The sequence below is a fragment of the Muscardinus avellanarius genome (assembly GCF_963383645.1).
Source record: "Muscardinus avellanarius genome assembly, chromosome: 5".
Lineage (NCBI taxonomy): Eukaryota > Metazoa > Chordata > Mammalia > Rodentia > Gliridae > Muscardinus > Muscardinus avellanarius.
In genome coordinates this window covers 102,493,111-102,519,117 of record NC_137790.1, presented here as the reverse complement: position 1 = coordinate 102,519,117, position 26,007 = coordinate 102,493,111, and the positions used below count along the sequence as shown (strand labels likewise).

Sequence of the window (26,007 nt, the reverse complement as noted above, 5' to 3'; positions counted from 1 at the left end):
ATCCTCACCAGCATTTGTTGTTATTTGATTTCTTTATGCTTGCCACTCTTTCTGGGGTTAGATGGAATCTCAGTGTAGTTTTGATTTGCATCTCCCTGATGGCCAATGATGTAGAACATCTTTTCATGTGTCTATTGGCTCTTTGTATCTCTTCTTTTGTGAAGTGTCTATTTAGTTCATTTGCCCATTTCTTGATTGGGTTGTTTGTTTTGCTAGTGTAGAGTCTTTTGAGCTCTTTGTATATCCTGGATATAAGTCCCCTATCAGAGTGGTGGCTGGTAAAGATCTTTTCCCATTCTGTAGGCTTCCTCTTTAAGTTATTGATGGTTTCCTATGATGAGAAGAAACTTTTAAGTTTGATGCTATCCCACTTGTTAATTCCTGCTTTAATTTCCTGAGCTTTAGAGGTTTTGTTGAGAAAGTTACTGCCTGTGCCACCTATGCTTTTCTCTATTAACCTCACAGTCTCAGGTCTAATTTCTAAGTCTTTGATCCATCTTGAGTTGATTCCTGTGCATGGTGAGATATAGGTGTTTAGATTCGTCTTTTTACAAATGGCTAGCCAGTTCTCCCAGCACCATTTTTTGAAAAGGCTGTCTTTTGTCCAGCGTATGAGTTTGGCCCCTTTGTCAAAGATTAATTGACTAAAGATGTGTGGGTTTATTTCTGTATCTTCTATTCTAATCCACTGGTCAGTATATCTGTTATTGTGCCAGTACCATGCTGTTTTTGCTACTATTGCTCTATAGTATAATTTGAAGTCTGGGATTGTGATGCCTCCTGCATGTTTCTTAATGCAGAGAATTGCTTTGGCTATTCTTGGTCTTTTCTTTCTCCATATAAAGTTCATGATTGATTTTTCTAGGTCTCTGAAGAATGTCGCTGGTATTTTAATGGGAATAGCATTGAATCTATAGATCAGTTTTGGTAGAATGGCCATTTTGATGATATTTATTCTGCCTATCCATGAGCATGGGAGATCTTTCCATCTTCCAAGGTCTTCTTCAATTTCTTTCTTTAATGTTTTATAGTTTTTGTTGTAGAGGTCTTTTATGTCTTGGGTTAGGTTTATTCCTAGATATTTTATTGGTTTTGAGGTTATAGTGAATGGAATTGTTTTCTTTGTTTCTTTCATTGTGGATTCATTGTTGGTGTAAAGAAAAGCCATTGATTTATTTAGGTTGATTTTGTATCCTGCGACTTTGCTGAATTTGTCAATCAGCTCCAGAAGTCTTTTGGTTGAGTTATTTGGGTCTTCCAGATAAAGGATCATGTCATCTGTGAATAAGGATAATTTTAATTCCTCTCTTCCTATGTGAATTCCTTTGATTTCCTTCTCTTGTCTTATTGCTGCGGCAAGAGTCTCAAGGACTATATGAAAAGGAGTGGTGATGGTGAGCATCCTTGTCTTGTTCCTGACTTTAGTGGAAATTCTTGCAGTTTTTCCCCATTCAATATAATGTTGGCTTTGGGTTTACAGTATGTTGCCTTAATGATATTGAAGTACATTCCTTCTATCCGAATTTTCTGCAGTGTTTTTAACATAAATGGGTGTTGGATTTTGTCGAATGCTTTTTCAGCATCTATTGCTATGATGATATGGTTTTTGTTCTTGGTTCTATTTATGTGGTGAATAACATGTATTGATTTGCGTATGTTGAACCAGCCTTGTTTTTCTGGGATGAAACCAACTTGGTCATGACGTATTATTCTCTTGATATAGTTTTGAATGCATATAGCTAGTATTTTCTTTAGAATTTTTGCATCTATGTTCATTAAGGATATTGGTCTGTAGTTTTCCTTTCTTGAAGTATCTTTATTTGGTTTGGGGATTAATGTGATACTGGCCTCATAGAAGGAATTTGGGAGAGTTCCATCTTTTTCAATTTCCCAGAACAAGTTATGAAGTATTGGTATTAGTTGTTCACTGAAGGTTTTGTAGAATTCAGCTGGAAACCCATCTGGGTCTGGGATTTTCTTTGGTGGAAGAATTTTTATTGTTGTTTCTATTTCTTTGGTTGCTATTGGTTGGTTTAGGATTGTTATATCCTCTTGGCTGAGTGTAGGTAGGTTAACTGTGCTTAGAAATCTATCAATTTCTTCCAGGTTTTCAAGTCTATTGGAGTATAAATTTTTGAAGTAGTTTCTGATAATATTTTGAATTTCTTCACTATATGTGGTGATATCTCCTTTTTCATTTCTAATTTTGATAATTTGAGTTGATTCTCTTTTTCTTTTGGTTAGGTTGGCCAGGGGTTTATCAATTCTATTAATCTTTTCAAAGAACCAACTTTTTGTTTTATTGATTCTTTGAATTGTTTTTTTTGTTCTCTATTTCATTTATTTCTGCTCTAATTTTGATGATTTCTTGTCTTCTGCTGGCTTTGGAAATAGACTGTTGCAGACTTTCTATGTCCTTGAGTTGTGCCATTAGGTTCTTTATTTGGTGGTTCTCTGTCCTTCTTATGTGGGCACTCAATGCAATAGACTTTCCTCTTAGTACTGCCTTCATATTGTCCCATAGGTTTTGGTAGGTTGTGTCTCTGTTTTCATTTGTTTCGATAAATTTCTTTATTTCTTCCCTAACTTCTGCTCTTACCCATTCATCATTCAATAGTGTATCATTCAATCTACATGTATTTGAATAATTTCTTTAGAGTTTTCTGTTGTTGATTTCTACTTTTATTCCATTATGGTCTGAAAAGATGCAAGGAATTATATTACATCTTTTGAATTTGCTGGCACTTTCTTTGTGTCCCAGTATGTGGTCTATTTTGGAGAAGGTTCCATGGGCTGCTGAGAAGAATGTGTATTCTGTAGTTCCTGGCTGAAATATTCTGTAAATGTCTATTAGGTCCATTTGGTTTATGGTTTTCTTTAGTTCTAAAGAGTCTTTACTCATCTTTTGCCTTGAAGATCAATCCAGTGGTGTGAGAGGCATATTAAAGTCTCCCAGAATTATTGTATTTAGGTCTATTTGGGTTCTGATGTCCAGAAGAGTTTGTTGTACAAATGTGGTTGCACCCATGTTTGGGGCATAAATATTTACTCTCATTATATCTACTTGGTGTTTTGTTCCTTTTAATAAAAGGAGGTACCCTGATTTGTCTCTTCTATTGTGTTTTAGTTTAAAGTCTGTTTTGTTGGATATCAGGGTTGCTGCACCTGCTCTTTTATGGTCTTCAATAGCATGGTATATCTTTTTCCATCCTTTCACTTTCAGTCTGTGAATGTCTTTGGCTGTAACATGAGTTTCTTGCAGACAACATATATTTAGATTATGTTCCTTAATCCACATTGCCAGTCTATGTCTTTTTATTGGTGAGTTAAGTCCTTTGATGTTAAGAGGTATTGAAATATGATTTTTGTTTTCTGCCATTTTATGTTCTGTCTACTACTGGATGTATTGGTCTTTCTTCTTTACTTAAATGACCCACTTATTGACTTCCTCTCTTATCTGGTTCTGAAGTATGCTTCTTTTTTCTTCTTTATGGTTTATTTCTTTAAGAATTTTCTCTAGTGTAGGCTTTGAATTCATGAATTTTTTAAGATTCTGTTTATCCTGAAACACTTGTTTCCCCATTGATTTTGAATAGTAGTTTTGCTGGGTAAATAAGCTTTGGTTGGAAGTTATTTTCTTCCAGGGTCTGAATCATGTCGTACCAGTCTCTCCTAGCATTCCTGACCTGGGTTGTATAGTCTCGGTTATTCTTATTGTTTTGCCCCTATATGTCTCCCGTCCTTTTGTTCTCACTGCTTTTAGGATTCCTTACTTGGCCTCTATGTTGGTCATTTTGGTTATTATGTGTTGTGGGGAGGTCCTTCTTTGGTCCTGTCTCAATGGAGTTCTATATGCCTCCTGGACATGAAGATCCAAGTCTCTTTCCATGTTTGGAAAATTCTCTGAGATTATTTCTTTGAAGAGATTACAGATGCCCTTGGTTGGTACCTTTATCCCTTCTTCAATGCCTATTATCCGTAAGTTAGGACACTTCATATTATCCCATATTTGCTGGATGTTTAGGTTTTGTTGCTGTAAAGATTTCTGTAGATTGCTGACCATGTTTTCGGTTTTGGATGTACTGTCTTCTAACATTGATATTATGTTTTCCATTTCATCTAATCTTCCAGAATTTCTTTCTATTGCTGTCTTCATTTCACTTATTGACTCTTTCATTTCATTCCAGACCTCTTTCTGATTCTTTCTTAATGTTTCTAACTCATCTTTCACCTCCTCTAGACTTGTTTTAAATCCTTTCATCATATTGTAGATCAAGTTTTGGAACTCCCCTTTTTGCATTTCTTAAAGGTCAGTATTTGTGATTTCTGTCATTTCTCCACTATTCCTGGTTCTCATATTTTCACCATTTTCAGGCCTGTTCTTCTGTTGTCTTCCCATTGAAGTGGTATGGATTGGGTGATGGTGGAGTAGCTGGCAGCCCAATCAGAAGCTCTGACGGGCTGGTAGTTCTTCTGGACCTGGTTCTCCGGGGGAAAAGCAGGTCTATGTCAGGAATCCTGCAGGTTTCCCAGTGTCTCTGTGGTTGCCTCTTCTGTTGCGCCAACAGCGCGGCTCCGAGGTTTGGCTAATCTCAAAGTTTGGGATGTCAAAGCTCTATGATCACTTTCAGACTCTTAGACAGTTCACAGGGTTGCAGTGTTGCCATTCCCCAAAATCCTTTTTAAGTCTGTGGTTCGATATGTCACATTTTGTGGGTGTTGCAGAGACTCTTGCAGGTTAAAATTACTGGATTTTTTTTTTTTTTGAGTAGTTGGGATGGGCCGTGCCTTCTCCTGGCTGTTTCTCAGATCCTCTGGATGGGACTGCACAGGTTTGGGCCTAGGCCAGGTCTGTTCTGGGGCCTATGGCTGTAGCCTCTGTGAAGGTGCTCCGCCAGTGCTGGGCGGGGGCTGTGCTGGAGCCCATACTGAAGACAGTATGTGTGGTTTGAGGAGGTAGTGGGATCAGGCGTTCAGTAGCACTGTGACCCGGCCTGGTTTCCCCATGGATTCAGTGTGCTCTGTACTACTACATGTGGAGCCCAGAGTTCCGCGACCGGGGCCCCAGCTGGTGTGCCCCGTGCGACCCCTGCCCGGGACCCAGGGTACTGGGCCCGGTTTCTCCAGGGGTCTGGCATGCTACACGTGGTCTGGCCCAGGGCCCAGAGTCCCGTGACCCGGGCCCCGGCTGGAGTGCCCCCTTGCCTAATATTTTTAGCATTCATAACTGAATGTTTACAAATATTTATTTAAAATTAAAAAGTACATTAAAGACCTAGCATTTGGATCAGAGCCTTATTGTTCTTAGAGAATATCTATGTGGTTACATTAGCAAAGGCCATTTTGATGGGGTTCCTGATAGAAATGAGAAACATGGTACTGGAAACTGGAGAAAAGGTCACTCCTGTTATAAAGTTGCAAAGGACTTGGCAAAATTTTGTTCATATCCAAGTGAATTAATGAGAAATTAAATAGAATATTTGGCAGAAATAAAATTCTAAGCAAAATGTTGAGGAAAAGGTATGACTTTCTTGACTTCTTAGAATAAAATGTGAAAAGAAACAAATTAACTTATAATTTAAAAAATATAAAACTTAAATATTTGGATTCTCAGACTTGGCAATGTTGTATAGACTGGAAAAGGATGTTTAAGAGAAAATATCAAAGGTATGGCCAAGTAGCTTTGAGATTACGATAGGTGGAAGCCAGGACAAGAATCACCCTGGAGGCACATGGAGCATTATTGGACCTGCTTCTTCACCTCCAAGACAGGTTGCCTCATGACTCTATTGCAAGTATCTCCACGGAACAGTCCTTAGCTGCCTTGTGCATGTGTTAAGTGGGCCCTTCAGAATGGGATTAAGACCTGTATAAAAGGGCTTAATTTCCTTTTTGCCTTTCCACATTAGGAAGTGACATGTTTCTATTTTCTTTCTCTTTCTGGTATTCCTATTATACATATTTTTACCATTTGGAGTTGTTCCAAAGTGGTTGGATATTTTGTTCTAGTTTTTATTTTCAGTCTGCTTTACAGGTTTGAAAGTTTATATTGTTGTATTCTTAAGCTCAAAATTTTTTTCTGGTATATTTACTAGCTCTGATCCATTTTGAGTTAATTTTTATGCAGGGTGAGAGACAGAGACCTAGTTTCATTTTCTACATATGGATATCCAGTTTTCCCAGTACTTAAAAGGCTGCCTTTCTCTAACTTAATTCTTTAACAATTTTTAATTTCTACCATTTTTTAATTCTTTGGTAAAATTTTCATCTTTCTGCTTATATTATTCTTCTTTTCCTGCATGTTGTATATTTTTTCATTAAAGCCTTAGCATAGTTAATCATAGTTTAAAATTTTGTCTGATAATTCTGACACTTCTGCCATATCTGCCATCTGCCTCTGATTCCATTGCTTGTTCAGTTGTTCTCTGAACACTGTGTGTCTTAGCATGCCTTGAAGGTTTTTACTGCAAGGTGATATAATGTATTGGGTAAAAGAAATTGTGAGAGATTAAGCCATTAAGGACTTAGTGGTAAGTCATTAAGGAAGAGAAATTGTGGTATGATGAAGCCTGTCTTTTAATGAACCTGTGCCCATGGACTGTGATATTCACTAGTGCTTTGTGCTGTTTCTTTTGTTTTTTTCCTTAGATGCAACAGGGTGGCTGAGGGTTGGACATTTTCCTTCTCCCAGGTAAATAATGCTCCAATGAAATTCACAGGTTTCAGACTTTGTAATTCAGAATTGTTACTCTCCCTGTTACCTTATTTCTCTGATAAATTAAAAAAAAAGATGTTGATATTTTTTCAGTTTGTTTGGCATTTTGCTGAACAAACAAACTTTATTAGTATGGAATGGTGACTTCTAAGTTTCTTATATTATAGACTGGGAAACCAAGTCTGTCAGTGAATCTTGCCTGCAGCAATTATTACTGTGGTGTGTTTTCCCATGATGATTTTTCTCATTCTTTCTGTGTTTATTAATTGGCATTCCTCTGTAAAGAAGAGTCTTTTTTTATCCTCCATAGAATTATTTATTAAATTATTTTATATTATAATGGAGTCTGAGAGTTATAATTTGATACTACCAATACTTAGTTTAAAATTCAAATTATTTACTTCCAGGAAGATGGCGACGGAGGAAAGTGGCACTTAGAAGTCCCGCTAACAATCGAACTCTATTACCACAAAACCAGTGCCTTTCAGAGCCAGAAACCACCACCAGCAAAGAAATAAAAACTGTAAATATAAGGGACAGAGAAAAAGAGGGCTGGAAAAACAAGACACCAGAAAGAAACCAGCCCAAAGTGCCATGGCCACTGTGGCGTGGAGCAGCCGGAGCCGCGGCACGAAGTGGCCGGAGTGGCTGGAGCGGCCAGAGCCACAGCGCGGAGCAGCCGAAACCGCAGCGCGAAGTGGCCGGAGCGGCCAGAGCCGCGGAGCGGCCTACATCTTCCCTAGCACCACCAGACTCCAGAGAGAAGGGAAACTCAGAACGGAGCTCAAATCCAGAGAGGAGGTACGCTGGCCTTGCGGCCTAGGATGCAGCAGCGTGCTTTACTGCTGGTGGCAGCGGTGAGTTCACCAGATGGCTCTAGACCAATGCACTCAACCAGCCACCACGCGCCAGAGAGGAGGGGTGGACAGCGAGCCAAGGTGAGCCGCTGCTCAACAGCCAGGTGGCAGTCAGCAGTTTTTTCGGTGCAAGGAGCATCTAAAGCTCACAAGGGCTGGGATCAGTACACCCCGTAGGGACTAAGCGGAGCTCAAAACCAGAGAAGAAATACGACAACCTCACAGCCGAGGACGCGACAGCAGCACCTTACTGCCGGCAGAAGGGGCGAGTTCACCAGACGGCTAAAGACCGACGCACCCAACCAGCCACCAGGCTCCAGAGAGGAGGGGTGGACAGTGAGCTGAGGTGAGTAGGTGCTGAACAGTCGGGTGGCAGTCAGCAGTTTTGTCGGCGCAGGGAATATTTAAAGCTCCCAAGGGCTGAGCACAGCACACCTGGCAGGGACTCAGAGCGGAGCTCAGAACCAGAGAAGAAATATGCCGCATCACGGCCGAGGGCGTGGCAGTGGTGCCATATTGCCAGTGGCGGCAGCAGTGAATCCACCGAGTTCAATATAGCTCCATCAGCGCACTAAACAACCTGAGTCAAATTGCGGCCCCTAGGGGAGAAATCCCAGTACTGTACTTCCAGGGACTTGCGCAGATAGTCTCCCTGGTCAGAGATTTTAGCAGTGCAACCCAGTGGGGGAAGTGGCGGTAGCAGAGATATCACACCATAGTCACAACTCCCTGCTGGAGAACGCCCAACTTGGCACCCCCCACGGTCTGGGCAGCCTCCATTGACTCCCTGGGTCTGAGACTTTGTGATACAACCCAATAAAGAAGTAGTGGTGACTGAGATACCACAGACTCGAGATCCAGAGCATCTTAAGTGAACTCATAGTGACCCAGAGAGGAACCTAGAGAAGGCACAAACTTCCAAAATCATGGGAAAGAGAAATAACAGTGGAGCAGTGAATGCCCACAACCCCACAACATCAGAATCTGATAACACAGAAATCCGAAGATGTCTAGAAGATCAAATCAGGAAAATAACTGTAGAAATAATAGAGGACTTTCGAAAAGAATTCAGAGAGAGTCAAAAAGAGATAAAGAATGCAATCATTGAATTAAAGGCCTCAATTCAAAGTATAAACAACAGATTAGACCACATTGAGAATAGAATCTCGCTTCTTGATTATGATCATTCCAAAAATGAATGCATAGTTTCTAATTAAAAAAAAAATCCGACAGCAGGAATCTGACATTGAAGAAATATGGGCCCATTTTAAGAGAGCTAACCTAAGAATAATTGGAATAGAGGAGGGAAAAGAAGGTGAAACCAAAGGGATCAATAATCTCTTCAAGGAAGTAATAGCAGAAAATTTTCCAAACATAGAGCAAGAGGTCGATACACAGGTCCAGGAAACTTATAGAACTCCCTTTAGACAGGATCAGAGAAGAGGATCCCCACGCCACATAATTGTCAAAATGACTAATGTGGAAGCCAAGGAGAGAATCTTAAAGGCAACAAAAACAAAAGGCCATGTTACATTCAGAGGAAACCAATTAGAATCACTCCAGACTTCCAAACCAAGTTATGAAAGCCAGAAGGGCTTGGAGTAACATATTCCAAACTCTGAAAGAAAACAACTTCCAGCCAAAAATTTCCTACCCAGCAAAACTATCCATCAAATTAGATGGGGAAATAAGAAGCTTCCATGACAAACAGGAACTGAAGGAATTTATGTCTTCAAAACCAGAGCTAGAGAAAATACTCAAGGAGATTAACTGCTAAGTGGAAACGGGTAATACATGCCAGATCCAAAGAAACAAGAATTCCCATCCAGCAGACAACTAAGCAAAGAAGAATAAACAGTATCTCAAAAAGAAATAAGATCTTAACATGTTGGGAATTAAAAATTATCTCTATAATCACACTTAATGTAAATGGCATTCAGAGAGATGCAAATCAAAACTACCCTGAGATTTCACCTAACTCCAACTAGAATGGCCATCATTCAAAACACAAACAACAACAGATGCTGGCGAGGATGTGGAGAAGTGGGAACTCTAAGACATTGTTGGTGGGACTGCAAATTAGTGCAACCATTTTGGAAAACAGTATGGAGAATCCTCAGAAGAATGGGAACAAATCTACCATTTGATCCAGCAATACCACTATTGGGTATCTACCCAAAAGAAAAGAAACCAAACGACCAAACTAATGCATGTGTATCTATGTTCATAGCTGCACAATTCACCATAGCCAAACTATGGAACCACCCAAGATGTCCATCAAAAAATGAATGGATTACAAAACTGTGGGATATGTACACAATGGAATTTTACTCAGCCATAAAAAAAAACTCAATTACATCATTTTCAGGGAAATGGATGGAACTGGAGGACATTATGCTAAGTGAGATTAATCAGTCACAAAAAATAAGAAATCAGATGCTTTCCCTAATATGTGAGAGTTAGGGAAAAATGGGTCATAGGAGGAACTCTTGAAAGAGGAAATCCTATAGAGGAGCAAACAAGACAATCTAAAGGAGGAGAAAGGAGGGGGAAAGAGGAAAATCTCTAAAACACACAATGTACTTAAACATATCGAAGTCAGTCACTAAGCCAAGCAAGGAGGGAGGGACAGGGAGGGAATGGGGTGGGAATTGGTTAGGGGTTAAATCATTGATGAGTACATGTTTGTACACACAAGTTTTTTACCCCAATATGATGTTTGAATATAATGCACCAATAAAAAAATTTAAAAGAAAAAAAAATTCAAATTATTTTAGCTTTGGCCACTGCAAGGTCCTTCTGTGTAGTTCTTGTGACTAACAGGCATTAACAATCCATGGGTAGAATTATATTAGTAGTGTTTTGTAAGCAAAGACTAAAACACTATATTTTTCTAAAAATACCTGTTAATATTTTTTAGTGACCTAGTAATTGTGTGTGAGTTTTTTTTTTTTTTAATTGTGGTACTAGGGCACAAACCCAGGGTCTTGCCTATGCTAGACAAATGCTTCACCACTGATCTGCAGTTCCAACTGTGTAACTTTGTTTTAATATAATATGTAGGAAGGAGAAATCAGACAAAACCTAGAGCCTAAACAGAATGAAGACTGAATAGATCACCCATTTAAAAAACTTCTTAAGAAACAACAAACTCAGCCAGGCTTGTGGCACATGCTTGTAATCTCAATATTTGGGAGGCTGATAAAGGAGGATTGCAGGTTTTCAGCAGGTCTCAGCTCCTTAGTGAGGCCCTCCACAACTTAGTGAGATCATGTTTCAAAATAAAAAATAAAAGCCGGGTGTGGTGGCGCACGCTTGTAATCCCCGCGCTTGGGAGGTTGAGACAGGAGGATCGCACAGGTTCGAAGCCAGCCTCAGCTACTTAGTGAGGCTCTCAGCAACTTAGTGAGACCCTGTTTCCAAATAAAGTAAAAAATAAAAAATAAAAAATAGGGCTGAAGGTATAGGCCAGAGGTAGAATGTCCCTGGATTCCATTCCTAGTACCACAAAAACAAACAAACACAATAACAAAACAAAACAAAACAAGAAACTCAGCAAAACAATTAGGAGAAACTTGCAGAATAAGATAGTGGAGATAATGTCAGTCTTGGCTGTGGATCTTGGTGGAAGCCCAGGAAAAGTAGGACAGGCTTCCTTGGTTAGACTTTGTTGGTAAGAAAGTCTATCCAGAACCTGCATTATCCTGGCTTGGAATTCTAATTCTTTCTACAACTTATACAGAAGAGCAAAAGGCCAATAAACAATGCAGTTCTGAAACAGAATCAGTTGGATAAATTTGCTTTGTTAGATATCAAGAAACATTTAAAAAATATTCTATGTAAGACAGTGCATTTTGGGTAAAGCAACAGACAATAAGTAGACTAGAGACCAAAAATAAACATGTCCATATATAGAAAACTGATATTGACATTGAAGCAGTATAGATTATACACTTCAGTATTTATATTTATAGAAAAAGAATTTAATATTATGTTGTTAAGATAATTGTTTATCTAATGAGGTGAAGGCAGGAATAACAGATCCCTAACTCATACCATGCATAAAAATCAATTACTGTGGCTTTAGGTCAAAACTTTAAAGGCAACTTTAAACTTCTATAGACAATAGAGAAGAATATACTAATGAGCTTGGGATAGAGAAGGATTTCTTAAAAGTCAAAACACTAAAATCATAAAGGAACCTGATTATATTTGACTAAAATAATGATACTTCCTTAAGCTTATTTTTATCAGCAGATATTATTTAAGAATATCTTCTTAAAACTAGAAATTGCCTACAATACATATTATAAAGTGTTATTTGTATCCAGAATCTATGAGAGATGCTAAGATTCAATGACAAAAAGACAAACAATTTGAGCCAGGCGTGTTGGCACACTCTTGTAATCCCAGTACTTGGGAGGCTGAAACAGGAGGATCACGGTTCACCGACAGCCTCAGCTTCTACTTAGTGAGGCCCTCTGCAACTCAGTCAGACTCTGTTTCAAAATAAAGCTCAGAGATAGGATGCCCCTGGGTTCCATCCCCAGTACCAAAAAAAAAAAAAAAAGATAAAGCTCTAAATGAGCATTTTCCAAAAGAGAGAGGACATGATTGGCTAATAAACATTAAAATGCAAAAATCTAATTAGTAACTAATACAATGAAAATAAGACATGAAAGTATTACCTCAAACTCACTTAAATGACAAATATGAAAAAGTACTGCTATATCCTTTCATTCAGTAGTCTGGGTCTTGACATAAAATTAAGCTCAAATTTCAGATTGGCTATTTATCAGCTGTATTATTTCTATTGAGTTATTTAAACTTTAGATACAGTTTCTTCACCTGCAACATGCAGGCCATAACTTCTTTGCAATTATGGGGAACAAAAATAATGCACAGATTATACATAAAGCAACTGACAAAGGTTGGCATAGAGTAGAGGGTTGTAGATATGACTGCTAAAGCTGATTTAAGTTGAAGTGGTAGCAGAAATGTAATTTTCATATCAAAGTTTCACTGAACAGAAGCATTAAGGTATTAAATACCTTTCTCCAAAACTTTAAACAATGATAACAGCAGCAGCAGCAATAATTAATGGAGGGTTTACTATGTGCCAAGCACGGAGGTTAATGTTTCATATTCATTATTTCATTTAATCATCATTATTACTTTATAACATGCTATTCTTATTTCAATTTTATGGTTGAGGAAATTGAAAGTCAGTTAACTTGCCCAAAGTCACACAGAGCTAGTCATTTACAGCTCCGGGAGTAGAGCACACCTCTCTTTGGCTTGACTATATTTCTCTTATATAGATGAATTTTTAGCAGATAGATCCAGAAACAACTTTGGTCTTATAAGCAATCTTCACAATTAGTGGAATCATGATTAATTTATGTGCATAATAGTGTGATGAACGGATGCCAGTATTAAAAAATAGGACAGGATTTTCAGTCTGTTCCTGGCAATGTGCTATTAGAATTTCCAACCTGATCTTTTTCAGGACATTGCTATGATTGAATAACATGAAGGAAAGGAGGGAGGGAAGAAATGGAGTCATAACAGGGTAACCCAATACTTCTCTTCATCTATTTAAATTTTTTCTATACATTTTGGGGTATTCTATATTTTAAGGCCCTTAAGGATTAATTGACACTAATTAATCACTCAGGATGCAAAAATTTTCACCATATTTATAAATATAATTAAAAGAATCTTTGCCCCTTTTAATTCCTTGTAATCTCAACATTAGCAGTGGGCTTCCCCAAAGCACTCTTAGGATTTAATGGTCTCGTGGTGCAACATCAAGACTAAGCAATTGATTACTCAACACATTTTGGTTTCAGTGTTGAGAAACTCATCTCTTGAGGTAACTGCATCTGTCTTAAAAGAGCTCTAATTGTTAACCACAACTAAAGCACTCAGAGCTCATTTTTTTATGGAGAGTTTCTGACGCGCCAAGCACTGTGCTAAGTGGTTGATATAAATTTCTATCCTCATAATAACCTCTGTCACATAGATGCTATTATTATCTCCAATTTACAGATTGAAAGCACACAGGCTTAGTGCTATTTATCCTACTTTTAGCATCTGCAGATTAAACTCTAATTCACTTGGCAACACTTAAATATAGCATGCAACTCTTAGAGTTAAACCCTAGTTCCTTTGGGTCAAACATCTCTATGCTTAATTGGTCCCCCACATTCCATTTTTATAGAAAATGTAGAATCAGGTGAACATCTAATTGAAAGGGAGGAAAAGACATTTGTTCTTTCACACGTGGAGTATGCTGTCTTGGGGCCTCCTATTTTTTCTGTAGTTTTCATTGCTTCACCTACTTATTTTTAGGATGCAAAGTGAGATTTATATAAAAAATAAAAATGTTTCTTTGTACTCTACTACAGGTTTTTAAGGCCACTATTTGCAGAAGGTACACACAGTTTAAAAACTTTGCACTTATCAATTACTTTAGAAATATCTATAGATAATGCAAATTTCTAGCATAACATTAAAAAGAGAAAAGGAACAAAAATAGTTATCATTATAAACATGAGTGTAATATGGAGGAATTCACAAAGTCAATCTATGTGTTTTTTTCAGACGAATTTATGGATGTTCATACCAATGACCTGAGTTTTAAAAAAGATTTTTTCTACATTTTTATAGAAAATATTATATTTCTCTGCAATACTTTATTTATAATTTGGAACATGTCCAAAAAGTACAAGTTTTCTTAAGGCAACCTGCTTTTCTTTAGCCACCTGCTATCATTGTAAAACTTTAATTAGTATTTTCTGTGATGAGATTAGACTGTAAATGTAAATGTAAATATTCTGCAACTTTTTATCCTCAAGACACAGAGATGGCTAAAACTTGAAATTTTACTATATTTTAAGTTTTACTTTTTTCATTGACATCACAAATACTGTACTTTTACTACTTACCTGACAATTAGATGAGGTGTGGTTTAAAAGTGACGTTTGACTTAAGCCATGGAAAATGACTAAATATGTCTCTATTAATGTCGGTTTTACAAATCACACAATAAGACGGAACATTTTTGCAATGCTTAGATTAAGGTTTATACAGATTTGTGACATTTAGGGAATAGGAAAATTACTTAGTGGTGAAGTCATCATGCTTGTCTTCCAAGACATAAATCTCCAAAAGATAATCTTCCAACATATATGTTAATATGACTAATGCCAGACCACACTAAATCTGCTCTGGGCATGGTGAAGTGCTCTCAATAAAGAAAAAGTAGACTCTAAAGGCAGATGGCCAGTTTAGGACTAAAACTTAGTTTCCAGGCTTCATTCATTCTATTTGTACGCATAAATGAGAACTTATTTCAGCCAAGATACATCTGCGATGCATTTTCAGCATCTTGCATGATGAATAAATGGATTTTATTCTTCAGATTGATTCAGAACTAAGTTCAAATAAACTTCCAACACTACTATCATCTCTTCAGAATCACTTGTCTGAAGTCTACCTGTCAGAATATTTTCTTCCTTTTCAAGGTACATAATAATCTCATTTGAAAGCATAGAGTTCCATGACATGAAAAAAGCTGACACAGTTTCTTCCTGCTTGCTGTTGTAATACTGCTCCTGAGTGATTGCTTATCTACAGAAACGTCACTATTTTATATTACTAGATTTCTGAACACTTCAATTTATTTTTGGATCAGTCTTGGCAGATTGTGATTTATATATGCATTATTTCCAGCAGGATCAACTTTGAAGAAAAGAAAGAGGCGGGGGGAGGAGGAGGAGAAGGAGGAGAAGGAGAAAAATACCTAACACCCTACCCTCCTGATGGCTTTCAAGAATCCCTGCAGGGAACCCGCTTCTACTAACCTCTACTATTCAAGGTTGGCAGTGAGGGTAGCTATAGGTTAATGCAACTTAATACACTGATACTTAACTTGGTTCAATAGAAACATACCACTTGGCAAAAAAGAAACAACTCTGGGATACTTTGATTCCCACATAAAACCCAAACCTCATTGGAAAACTGATAACACTAATTTGTCATACCTTAGTCATAGTTGATTATTTATTTAAAATATTCTGTTTTTCAAGGCATTTGCCTTTGAAGTTTTTTTTATTGTACACTCATCCAGACAGTAGTTTTCTAGAAAAGTCAAGTATTCCAAGAAATCTCAATCTCAGTGTTGAGATAAAACAGAAGAAAAGCTAATGTGATCTCCAATCACTTAAAGCAATGGCAGCTGTGGAGGAGGATTAAGAAGAGCTCATAGACTGATGAGATACATTAAAAATAGCTTATTGCCGAGCTTAGTGGCATTCGGGAGGCTGAGACCAGAGGATCGCGGTAAATGTAAATGCAGTCTTAGTTCATTTTGTGGTGTTACAACAGAATACTTGAGACTGGGATATATAATAAAAAACAAAAAAAACAGAGATTTATTTTAGAGTTCTGGAAACTGAAAAGTCCAAGACCAGGGGACCAAATTTGGAGAGGGTCTGTATCATCTCATGGTGAAAGGAAGAAGGACAATAGAGCACGTGTATCATACCTGTGATGGTGGAGGGACAGGGGCAGAACTTATATTTTTAGATAATCACTTCCATAACTAACTAACCCACTCCTGTGCTAATGGCATTAATGTCTTCATGTAATATGCTATGATATTAAATAAGAACATTGCAAAATAAGAAAATAGACCAAACAGTGCGTTAACTATTAACTGTTGTATTGAATTCTATAAAATACATCTTTTTATGGTGAAGGACAATTGGCTTTATATTAAAATATTTCTCCAAGTAGTCTAGCAGAGAATCTGACATAGGAAGAAATTCTCTTGCTGCTGGGAGGAAGTTTAGTCTTTGCCTAGGAGTGATTAAACTTTGGTTCTCATTTTAAGTTGGAACAGAGGAGCTGATTCAGGCAGCAGATCAGATGCTGCGGTCCACAGCCTACTGTGGGCTCTAAGTTGATGCATCAGTTGGTCAAATTTACTAGTATGTTTACTTACTAAGGATGGGATTGTTTTTAACCCTCTGGAAAATGTATAGGAGTCCTGAAGATGCTCTGTTTTCCTTTGTGTCATCTGCAGCCAGGATTTTGCTAGATATTTGTTGCTGAGTCCCCCTCCTTGGCTGCTCTGGGTTTAAGAAATAAAGCATAGAGTTCTTATAGTGGTCTCACTAAATATGAATTGTTGCAAATGTTGTAAGTAGTTTAAAATATATTTTATTTATTAGGAAAATTTGGTCACTGGATATGAACTGAAAAATATCTTAAAGTGATGAACTATTAAGAACATAAATTTTGCGCAGGGTGTGGTGGTGCACACTTGTAATCCCCGCACTTGGGAGGTGGAGACAGGAGGATCACACAGGTTCGAAGCCAGCCTTGCTGGCTTAAGAGACCCTGTTTCCAAATAAAAATATAAAATAGGTCTGGGAGTGTAGCCTGGAGGTAGAAGGGTTTCCAGAAACCCAAGTACCAAAAAAAAAAAAGAACATAAATTTACTATTAAAATTTTGGAAAGACATCAGAATAAACCTTTAAATTATAATTTTGGCTATATTTATAAGAAAAAATAGTCATAGAATGTATTCAATAACAATAGAAAAATTGCTAGGCATAGTGGCACACACCAGTGATCCCAGTACTTGAAAGGTACTGATACAAGAGGATTGCAGATTCAAAGCCAGCCTCAGTAACTTAGCAAGACCCTCAGAAACTTAGTGAGACCATACTTCAAAATAAACAAAAAAATAAAAAATAAAATAGAGCCTGAAGTGTAGCTTAGAGGTAGAATGTCTCTGAGTTCAATCCCCAGTAACACACACACACACACACACACACACACACACACACACACACACAGTATAATAGAATAATAATCACACATGCAAGAACATAGCAATAAAAATCAACCATTTTATGATGTTAGCTCTTGAAACACTGAAAATTATCTAAAGTTTTAAATTTCTCAATATGTTAATATAAATATATTAATAAGAAAATTATATATTAAGTATATTAAGACTATTTCTTAAATTATTTTTTAGTGACCTTTAAAGTTGGTGAATTCTGCAAATTGGTCATTTGGTAAGTTGATCATTTTGGCAAATTATATTTTTGTGAATGAGACTATTTCAACTTAAGATGAGACTGTTTTTGGAAAAAACAAAATAACTGCCAGTATTTAAAAGTTAATAACTGTCCTGAAAAGCTCTCAATGTATACTTTCTCTTGGAGGCTGAAAAGATACTCAATACTGAGTATACATTCCCAAATAGCAGCATCAGAGAAACTTGAGAAGAGCCACTCCCTGTGGGAAGCCAGAGGTAGAGTGGCCACATGGCTGGCATCATGGGACACTCCTGTCTTATGAGGTTTTTCTGGTATCACAAATGTCTAGTTTGAAAGGTAAATTACATATTCACTCTAGGTAGTAATCTCCAGTTCACTGAAGTCCATAGAATGTTTTATAATTTATAATTACACATCATCTGCCTAGGCTTTGATAACTTTTGAGAGTGTTGTTACTGCTCTAGAGCCCAATGTCTGCTTCACATATTTAGAAATACATAGCTAATCTTCATCAATGATGGCTTTGTTGCATTTCCTCCTTTACTTCAAACTTCTGTTTGCTTTTTGTTTAACACTTGTTTGCACAGTGCGTTAAAGATACTTTGCAGTGTTATCTTTTTTCTTATAGATTTTCACTGTAGTAGAAAGCATACTATTATGTGATCTTCAATGCTATATATTTATTTTTCAACTGAGGTTCTACTAGTTTTATGTAATATATACTTACTAATTAATATATCTGGATGGTGATCAACCACATACTACCATGGACTCAAAAACTAGCTAAATTAATTCCTAGCCCCTTGAAATCTCAGCAAAGCTTGAATGGAAGGATAGGAGAGGAAGAAAGCTGAGGTTGTTCAATGGAGGAGCTACATACGAATGTGTGTAATAGCATAAATACAACATGGTTAACCTGGTCACTCTCTATTGGGGGGGAGGGAAAGGGAGGGGGAAGGGCACAAAGCACAATGTAAATGTACACCACTTTCAATATGTTCCACTTATAAAAAATAAAAATTAAATAAAACAAATTCCTAGCCCCTTAACTGGTGCTTTAGTCTATTTCAGTCTCTGAGTTAGTCATTGGGGATATGGAGATAAAAGTCACTATGTCACTCATTTGTCAAAGTTATTATTCTTTGGGTCTGTTCACAGAATAGTCAGTATTGACTTGTTTTATGTTTTATGTCTGTGCATATTTCTCTCATAAAAGTAGTGCCAAATGGTTGTGTGTGTGTGTGTGTATGTGTGTGTGGGGGGGTGTGGTCTTTGAAGATTTAAGAAAAGACAATCAATATCAATACAGGTATTTTTATATGAATAGAAATACAGTAGCTAGGCATGGTGGTGCACACTTGTAATACCAGCATTTGGGAGGATGAGACAGGAGGATCATGGTTCACAGCCAGCCTCAGCTACTTAGTAAGACCCTCTGCAACTTAGTGAGATCCTGTTTAAAAATAAAGAAGAAAAAATGGGGCTGGAGGTGTAGCTCGAGGTAGAATGCCCCTAAATTCAATCTTTAGCAATGAAAAGAAGAAGGAGGAGAAGGAGAGAAGAAGAAGAAGAAGAAGAAGAAGAAGAAGAAGAAGAAGAAGAAGAAGAAGAAGAAGAAGAAGAGGAAGAAGAAGAAGGATGAGGAGGAGGAGGAGGAGGAGGAAGAGAGGAAGAAGAGGAGGAGGAGGAGGAGGAGGAGGAGGAGGAGGAGGAGGAAGAAGAAGAAGAAGAAGAAGAAGAAGAAGAAGAAGAAGAAGAAGAAGAAGAAGAAGAAGAAGAAGAAATACAGTTTGTTAAAGAGATAGGTTAGTTATTATTTTAGGTAAAGATTCACAGGGTGGCTGATTCTTTGGGATTGGAATGGGGTGTTAGTCTGTTAAAGAAACTTTAATTTAGTTTTGTGATAGAAAATATGATTTTATCAATGTAACCAGTGCCAGCTGTCACCTCAGGACATCTAAAATTTCTGTAGGGACTAAACCATAATAAAATGTCCCTAATTTTATTCAGTTTTTGCCATCTATAGATTCTTGATCTTTCTGCCAGTAGGATGTTACTAAATATACATTAACACATGAAGGAATTTATCTGTTGTATTAGAATTTATCTAATGGATGCCTTCCATTTAACCACAAAGAGTAGCATTTTCTCTATCCTCTCCAGTGTAGAGTCTGGGCTCTTATGAGGCTGTCTTAGAAATCTCTCTGACTTAATAATTGGGAATCCCTCCCCAAGTGAGGGTGATTAGGCTCAGAAAACCTCAGATATTCAAATTTCCAGGGACTGCTTTATTTTTTATTATTTTGGTGGTACTGGGGGTATAACCCAGAGGTTTTCTACCTCCAGGATATACTCCGTGACCTATTTTATATTTTATTTGGAAACAGGGTCTAAGTTACTGAGAGCCTCACTAAGTAGCTGAGGCTGGCTTCAAACTTGTGTGATCCTCCTGTCTCAGCCTCCCAAGCATGGGGATTTACAAGCTTGCGCCACCACGCCTGGCTTAGGGATTGCTTTTAAACACATTATTTTGGATAAGATACTGGCTGGTCTACTTTATTGGGAATCATCCTTTCTGGTCTTTAAAATTGCATAACAATAGTCTTTAGTATTTGGTAGATGATAATTAATACCAATAACATAATTATTTGGCCTTCCTTTTAGCCAGCTTTTTGTTGCTGTGACCAAATTACCTGACAAGAACAACTTAGAGTATAAAAGGGTTACTTGGCTCAGGATTGTAGAGATTCAGGCCCTGGTTGGTTAGCTCTAAAGCAAAAACATCATGGTGGGAGGGCATGGGGGAGGAGAGTTGCTCACCTCATGTCAGCTAGGAAGCAGAAAGAGAGAGGCAAGAAAGGACAATGGACAAATATAGTCCCTAAGGCCACACTAGCTCCCAATGACCTACTTCCTTCAGCCATGCCCCATCCCTTAGTAAATCCATTCAAATGAATTAATCCACTAATGAGGTTACAGTCCTCAACATCCACTAATTGCCTAAATGCCCTAGCTCTGAGTCTTGTTGCACTGGGGACCATGCTTCCAACATAGGGGCATTTGTTGGATAGTCCTCTAGGTTGCTACTATAATTAGCATCCTGGAGGAAATATCCTTGGTGTATGAGTTTTCATATAGTGCAGCTGTAAAAGGCCTAAAGCAAGCCACCCAAATCTTTATGATTGGTTGAGAAAATGAATGCCATATATTTTGATTTACATTAGAATTGCTATTGCTAAGAATCACTAAGGTATTCATACTCACAGTTTAAAGCATTCTTTCCCTTAGGGGTGGGAGAGAAGATAATGTATACTTCATATGGAGGATTATAATTGCCAATAAAACCAAGATAGAAACATTATATCTGATAATTTTATTTACTTCATGAAAGCAAGAGCATAAGCAATGATTATCAGTAATGTTCACAAGAAGCATTGTAAAGTCATCAAGTGATACTAAATAGATATGTCTATTTCACTGCAGGGAGATACAAGTCAAGAACAATGGAACATCGAGTGTAAATTTTATGTGATTAATATTGACACATTTCTAATTTTTAATTTTTCTGCTTATTTGTTTGGTTTAGGACCCATAAATAATTTCTGTCTCCACTTTGGATCAAATAATAATGTCTGACACATTTGAGTTAAAGTCAATGGTTTGCTGATACCTAGGTTTTCTAAAATACAAACAAAAAATTTCTAAATTTGTAGCATTCACCAATTACCACAGATAAATTCACCCAGAATTGATTATTTATTTGATAGTTTAACAACTGGCTCTCTCAACATTTCTGAATATTTAACCATCCGTTCTTTAGAGGCTGCACAAGCACACCATTAGCATTAGAAATTTAGTTCTGAAGGGATATCTGCACTTCCATTGGTCTTTTGGTTGGATTCGTGATACTTTAGTAGATCACTTCTTAAGGAATGCTATTTTGCAGATAACTATTTTCTGTTTATGAAGAACCTAAACATTAGCTTCATTTATAGCTGGTTACCTTTTCCTTTTTGAACTGTGGGGCCGAAAGATGCTCGTTATTACCTTGTAATCTCCCCCCATGCCCTTCACAGTCAGATAAAATATATGGGCAGAAAACAAGCCAGCCACAATTCAGTGGAGGAAATAAAAAGTAGGAAGTCATATGTGAGTACATTAGGCAAAACACATTCAGAAAGAGGATAGAAAAAAATAACAAACACCTATTTTAATTTTTCAAAGTGGATATTACCACACAGGTAAGAAAATAGAGTGTCATGCTTGTTATTTAAGTGCAAAATGACAGCAGCAGAGATTAACTTTGCCTCTCATGAGATCATTTCACTGAGCTCAAGCAGCACCTGGAACCAACTTACAGATACGGAATTCACGTCAACTTATGGTGTCAAATTTTTGGGACTGACAGTGTTATCCTCCATTTCAACTCCTGCTTCCAATTTCAAAGAAAGTGTTATTTACAAATATACTAGAGGCAGTAGCTATCTGCAACTTACGCACCCAATCCTATTACTGTAGATTTTTTGGAGTAATTCTAAAGTACTCACATTTTCTTACTGGATTAATGGAGTGGTAAAATGGGATAGTTAGTAACATCAATTTGTGTACACTGTCAGACGAGGAAAACTCTGAAAAAAATTCCCCAAAGGCAATAGGAATCCAATATGATAAGCTTGATCCCAGAAGAAAAAAAATCTTTGGTTGTCATGTATGAGAAGAAATTCAGAGTGTAGCATTGAGGCCTTTATACAAATCTTGGCATTCTTTGCCATAAGTCTAGACTTGGGATGAGAATATTAGGAGCATCTTCACTAGGTTACTTTTCAAACACTTTAGGGTCCAAGAGGGAACACTAACAATCTTGGTGTTACCTAACTGGCACCATGTTCTTTGGAAATGAACTTCTGGGATCTTTCCATTTCCTCTCCAGAAAGTGAGTCATTACCATCTGGCTGGGAATATTCTCAAGAGCAAGAGGTCAAGTTCACTTAGAATATCTATGAAAGCTTTCCCATCATTATCAATGACCTCATGGCTGGAAAGTTTGAATTTTGCTAAGAGTTATGAACATGGAATAACTTTAATTAAAGAAAAAGATAGTCAATAATTGTTGTTTTGACATTTATAAGACAATAATTTAGGTAAAATCATATTCCATGAGAGAAATGGAAAGTTCTCTTATGCTATTACCAGAATCTTAGAACAAAATTAACTGTAAATAAATCTTCACAAAGTTAAAACAAACATACCGGGCAGCTTCTGAATATCTCTCCAGACATCTAAACACTGTTGCTTGACGAAGATGGTTTCGGAAATAGGCTGGGTTTAAAACAATGCTCCTGTGAGAGAGGGGAGAAAGAAATGTAAATGTTACTAGATTTTTTTTTTTTTGATGGTCTAGGGATGGAACCCAGGGGCATTCTACCTCTAAGCTACACCCCCTTACTCTATTTTTTATTCTTTATTTTGAAACAGGGTCTCACTAAGTTGTGGAGGACCTCACTAAGTAGCTGAGACTGTCTTTGAACCGCAATCCTCTGGTCTCAGCCTCCCAAATGCTGGGATTGCTTTCCAAGAATCTTGATTTGTCAGCTGGGTGTTGTATTCTTGGGAGTCATAGGTTCTTAGGAGGATCATAGGTTCCAGGCCAGCCTCAGAAACTTAGTAAGACCTTATTTCAAAATAAAAATAAAGCCGGGCGCGGTGGTGCACGCTTGTAATCCCCACGCTTGAGAGGCGGAGACAGGAGGATCGTGAAGGTTCGGAGCCAGGCTTGCTGGCTTAAAAGACCCTGTTTCAAAATTTTAAAAAAAGCATAGAAATAGGTATGGAAGTGTAACCCGGAGGTAGAAGGGTTTCCAGGAACCCCAGTACCACTAAATAAATAAATAAATAAATAAATAATAAAAAATTGCTGGGGGGTACAGCTCAGACATAGATTTTCCCCTAGGTTTAGTCCCCAGAATAACAAAAATTGAAAACAAAACAAAACAACAACAACAAACAAACAAAAAATCTGGCTTGTCAAACAAGTGATTTTTGACAAAATTGATTAGATTGAAGGACGGACTGCCAAAAAGAGAAGTGAGGAAAAAGTCTAAAAAAAAAAGAGAGAGGCAGGAGAGGGCGTTAAAGTGGTGGAGGAGAGTTTTCTGTGGGTAGTGAAAATTGGTGAGGTATATAGTATAAGAACTGTCTCAAGATTTTATTAAAAGATGAAATTTAAAAAATAATCTTTTGAAAAGTTTGGAGGTAACACAGGTATCTCTATGATAATTGATAATTTTCTTTTCTTTTTATGGTGGAACCAGGGGGTGGAACCCAGGGGCTTGTCTACCTCCAGGCTATACTCCCAGACCTTTTTTTTACTTTATTTTGAAACAGGGTCTAAGTAGCTGAGGCTAGCTTTGAACCTGTGTGATCCTCCTGTCTCAGCCTCCCAAGCACTGGGATTACAAGTGTGAGCCACCATGCCCGGCTCTCTATGATAATTTATAATGTAACAAATAATTCAAATTTCCTATTTTTACCATAACTTACAGCTCCAAATCTTGATATGAGTCACTGAATTAGCAATCATACTAATCCTGTCATACTAGTATGACTAAGGTCATACTAATCCTGTCATTAGTCTCAATAATAATTAAATTACTATAAAAATCATTTACTTTTGGTCTTTTTAGGAAAATAAAAGACCCTTCATATTTTATGAAGAGCTAATCAAATTTTTATAAAAAACATTTATTCTGAGGACTCAAACACATCAAGTAAAATACATTTCCATCACAGAAACTCACTCACAAAAATGCACTTGTAGGAATACTTTTGGTTAAATCTTGAATGGTCTCTTTGCCCAGGTTTGATTAAATATTTTTTTTATAAATAATTGCTTGTAGTTAGGAGCCCCCTTTGATTTTGAAAAAAATAGAAAACATGAGTTTATTTTTAGGCTAATTTTTTAAAACCATAATGGCGCCTGCCCTGAGTCTCAACTGAATCAGAGGAAACCCAAAAAGACACATACTTAGTCTCTACCCTGAAGGCAAAGTCTCTACCCTGAAGGCAAAGAATATTTAGACACTTTGAAAGAGATGTTGCATCTGGAAATATATTATTCTGACTCTAACGATTGCAATATTCAACATGCTTACAATATTCCCTTATCAATATTTGGCATCCAACTACTAGTAGTAGTTGTAAAGCTTGGTGTTTACAATTTTATTAACTTATTGATGATTTGTAATGGCATATCTTTTTAAATATATATTTTTATTTACTGTGTTGTGTGCAACTTTCAGAAGAAATGGTGATTTATCCTTCGGAGAGTTCCTAGTAATTTGTCACTTGATGACACTTGGGGAGATGCATGAGGTTGCTTATGATCAATGTGGACAATCTTGCTGTGGCTACAGTGGAGAAAACTGTAATTGTAATCAGAGAGAGGTCTCTGTGCTGATTAGTTTGATTTTATCACATAGAAAATAACTCTGATTTATCTATTCCGATAGGACTTCTGGTCAAAAACAAGAACCATGTTAGAGAGAACAGCTAAATTATAGAAGTCATTGAATTTTTGTCAGAAGAATGGAATTAGTGTTGGTAACAGGTAATGATTGCTCACTTAGTTGATTAGCCCCTTTCTATGATAATGGGATCCTGGAGAATAATAAATTTTATAAGAGCTAATTTTTTTTTTCATGGTACTGGGGATAGAACCCAGGGGCATTCTACCTCCAAGCTATACCCCCCAGCCCTATATTTTTTATTCTTTATTTTGAAACAAGGTCTCAATGAGTTGCCAAGGGCCTCACTCAAATAGCTGAGGCTGTCCTCAAACTGTAATCCTCCTGTCTCAGCCTCCCAAATGCTGGGATTACAAGTGTGTGCCACCACGCCTGGCTAAATGTTTATTTTTAAATCAGTTTGTAATTATATGATGTCTTATGCTTTTGTTCATTTATCAACTCTTTAAAAGTTATCTTTATATTAAAGTTCACATCATTTAATGTGTGCTGCTTTTATCAAGTTCTAAGTTTGTAAAACAATGATGTCAGAATATGAGTACATTGTAATAATACATGTTTATTAGTAATTATATCCTGTTTCTCAATTCACTTGATAAATGGTTTATCATTTCATTAATGTGATACGCCACCTTTGTCAAATAACAGGTTTATATCAACACCTGAATCTCTGGCTGGAATTTGTATTCCATGCTTTTATTTATGTGGCTGAAATTGCTTTAATTATTTCTATTTTACAATACCCTTTAATTTCTAGAAAGGAAAAAAAATCTGTTTAACATCTTCTTTATAATAAGATTAGTTAGTTAACATGTTTATTCTTCCTGATAAA

At 37.1% G+C, this 26,007-nt stretch overlaps 1 protein-coding gene across 1 annotated transcript in view; it reads right to left on the bottom strand.

The window, feature by feature from the left end:
* The window catches only part of SPATA16 (spermatogenesis associated 16), a gene marked incomplete at both ends in the record, with an annotated part of 238,626 nt that overhangs the window by 115,580 nt on the left and 97,039 nt on the right, over window positions 1-26,007 (bottom strand). Inside the window, one exon of the mRNA XM_080696395.1 lies at window positions 22,902-22,991. Within this exon, the coding sequence (XP_080552521.1) occupies window positions 22,902-22,991 (90 nt within the window). The remainder of the gene's footprint in view (window positions 1-22,901; window positions 22,992-26,007) is intronic.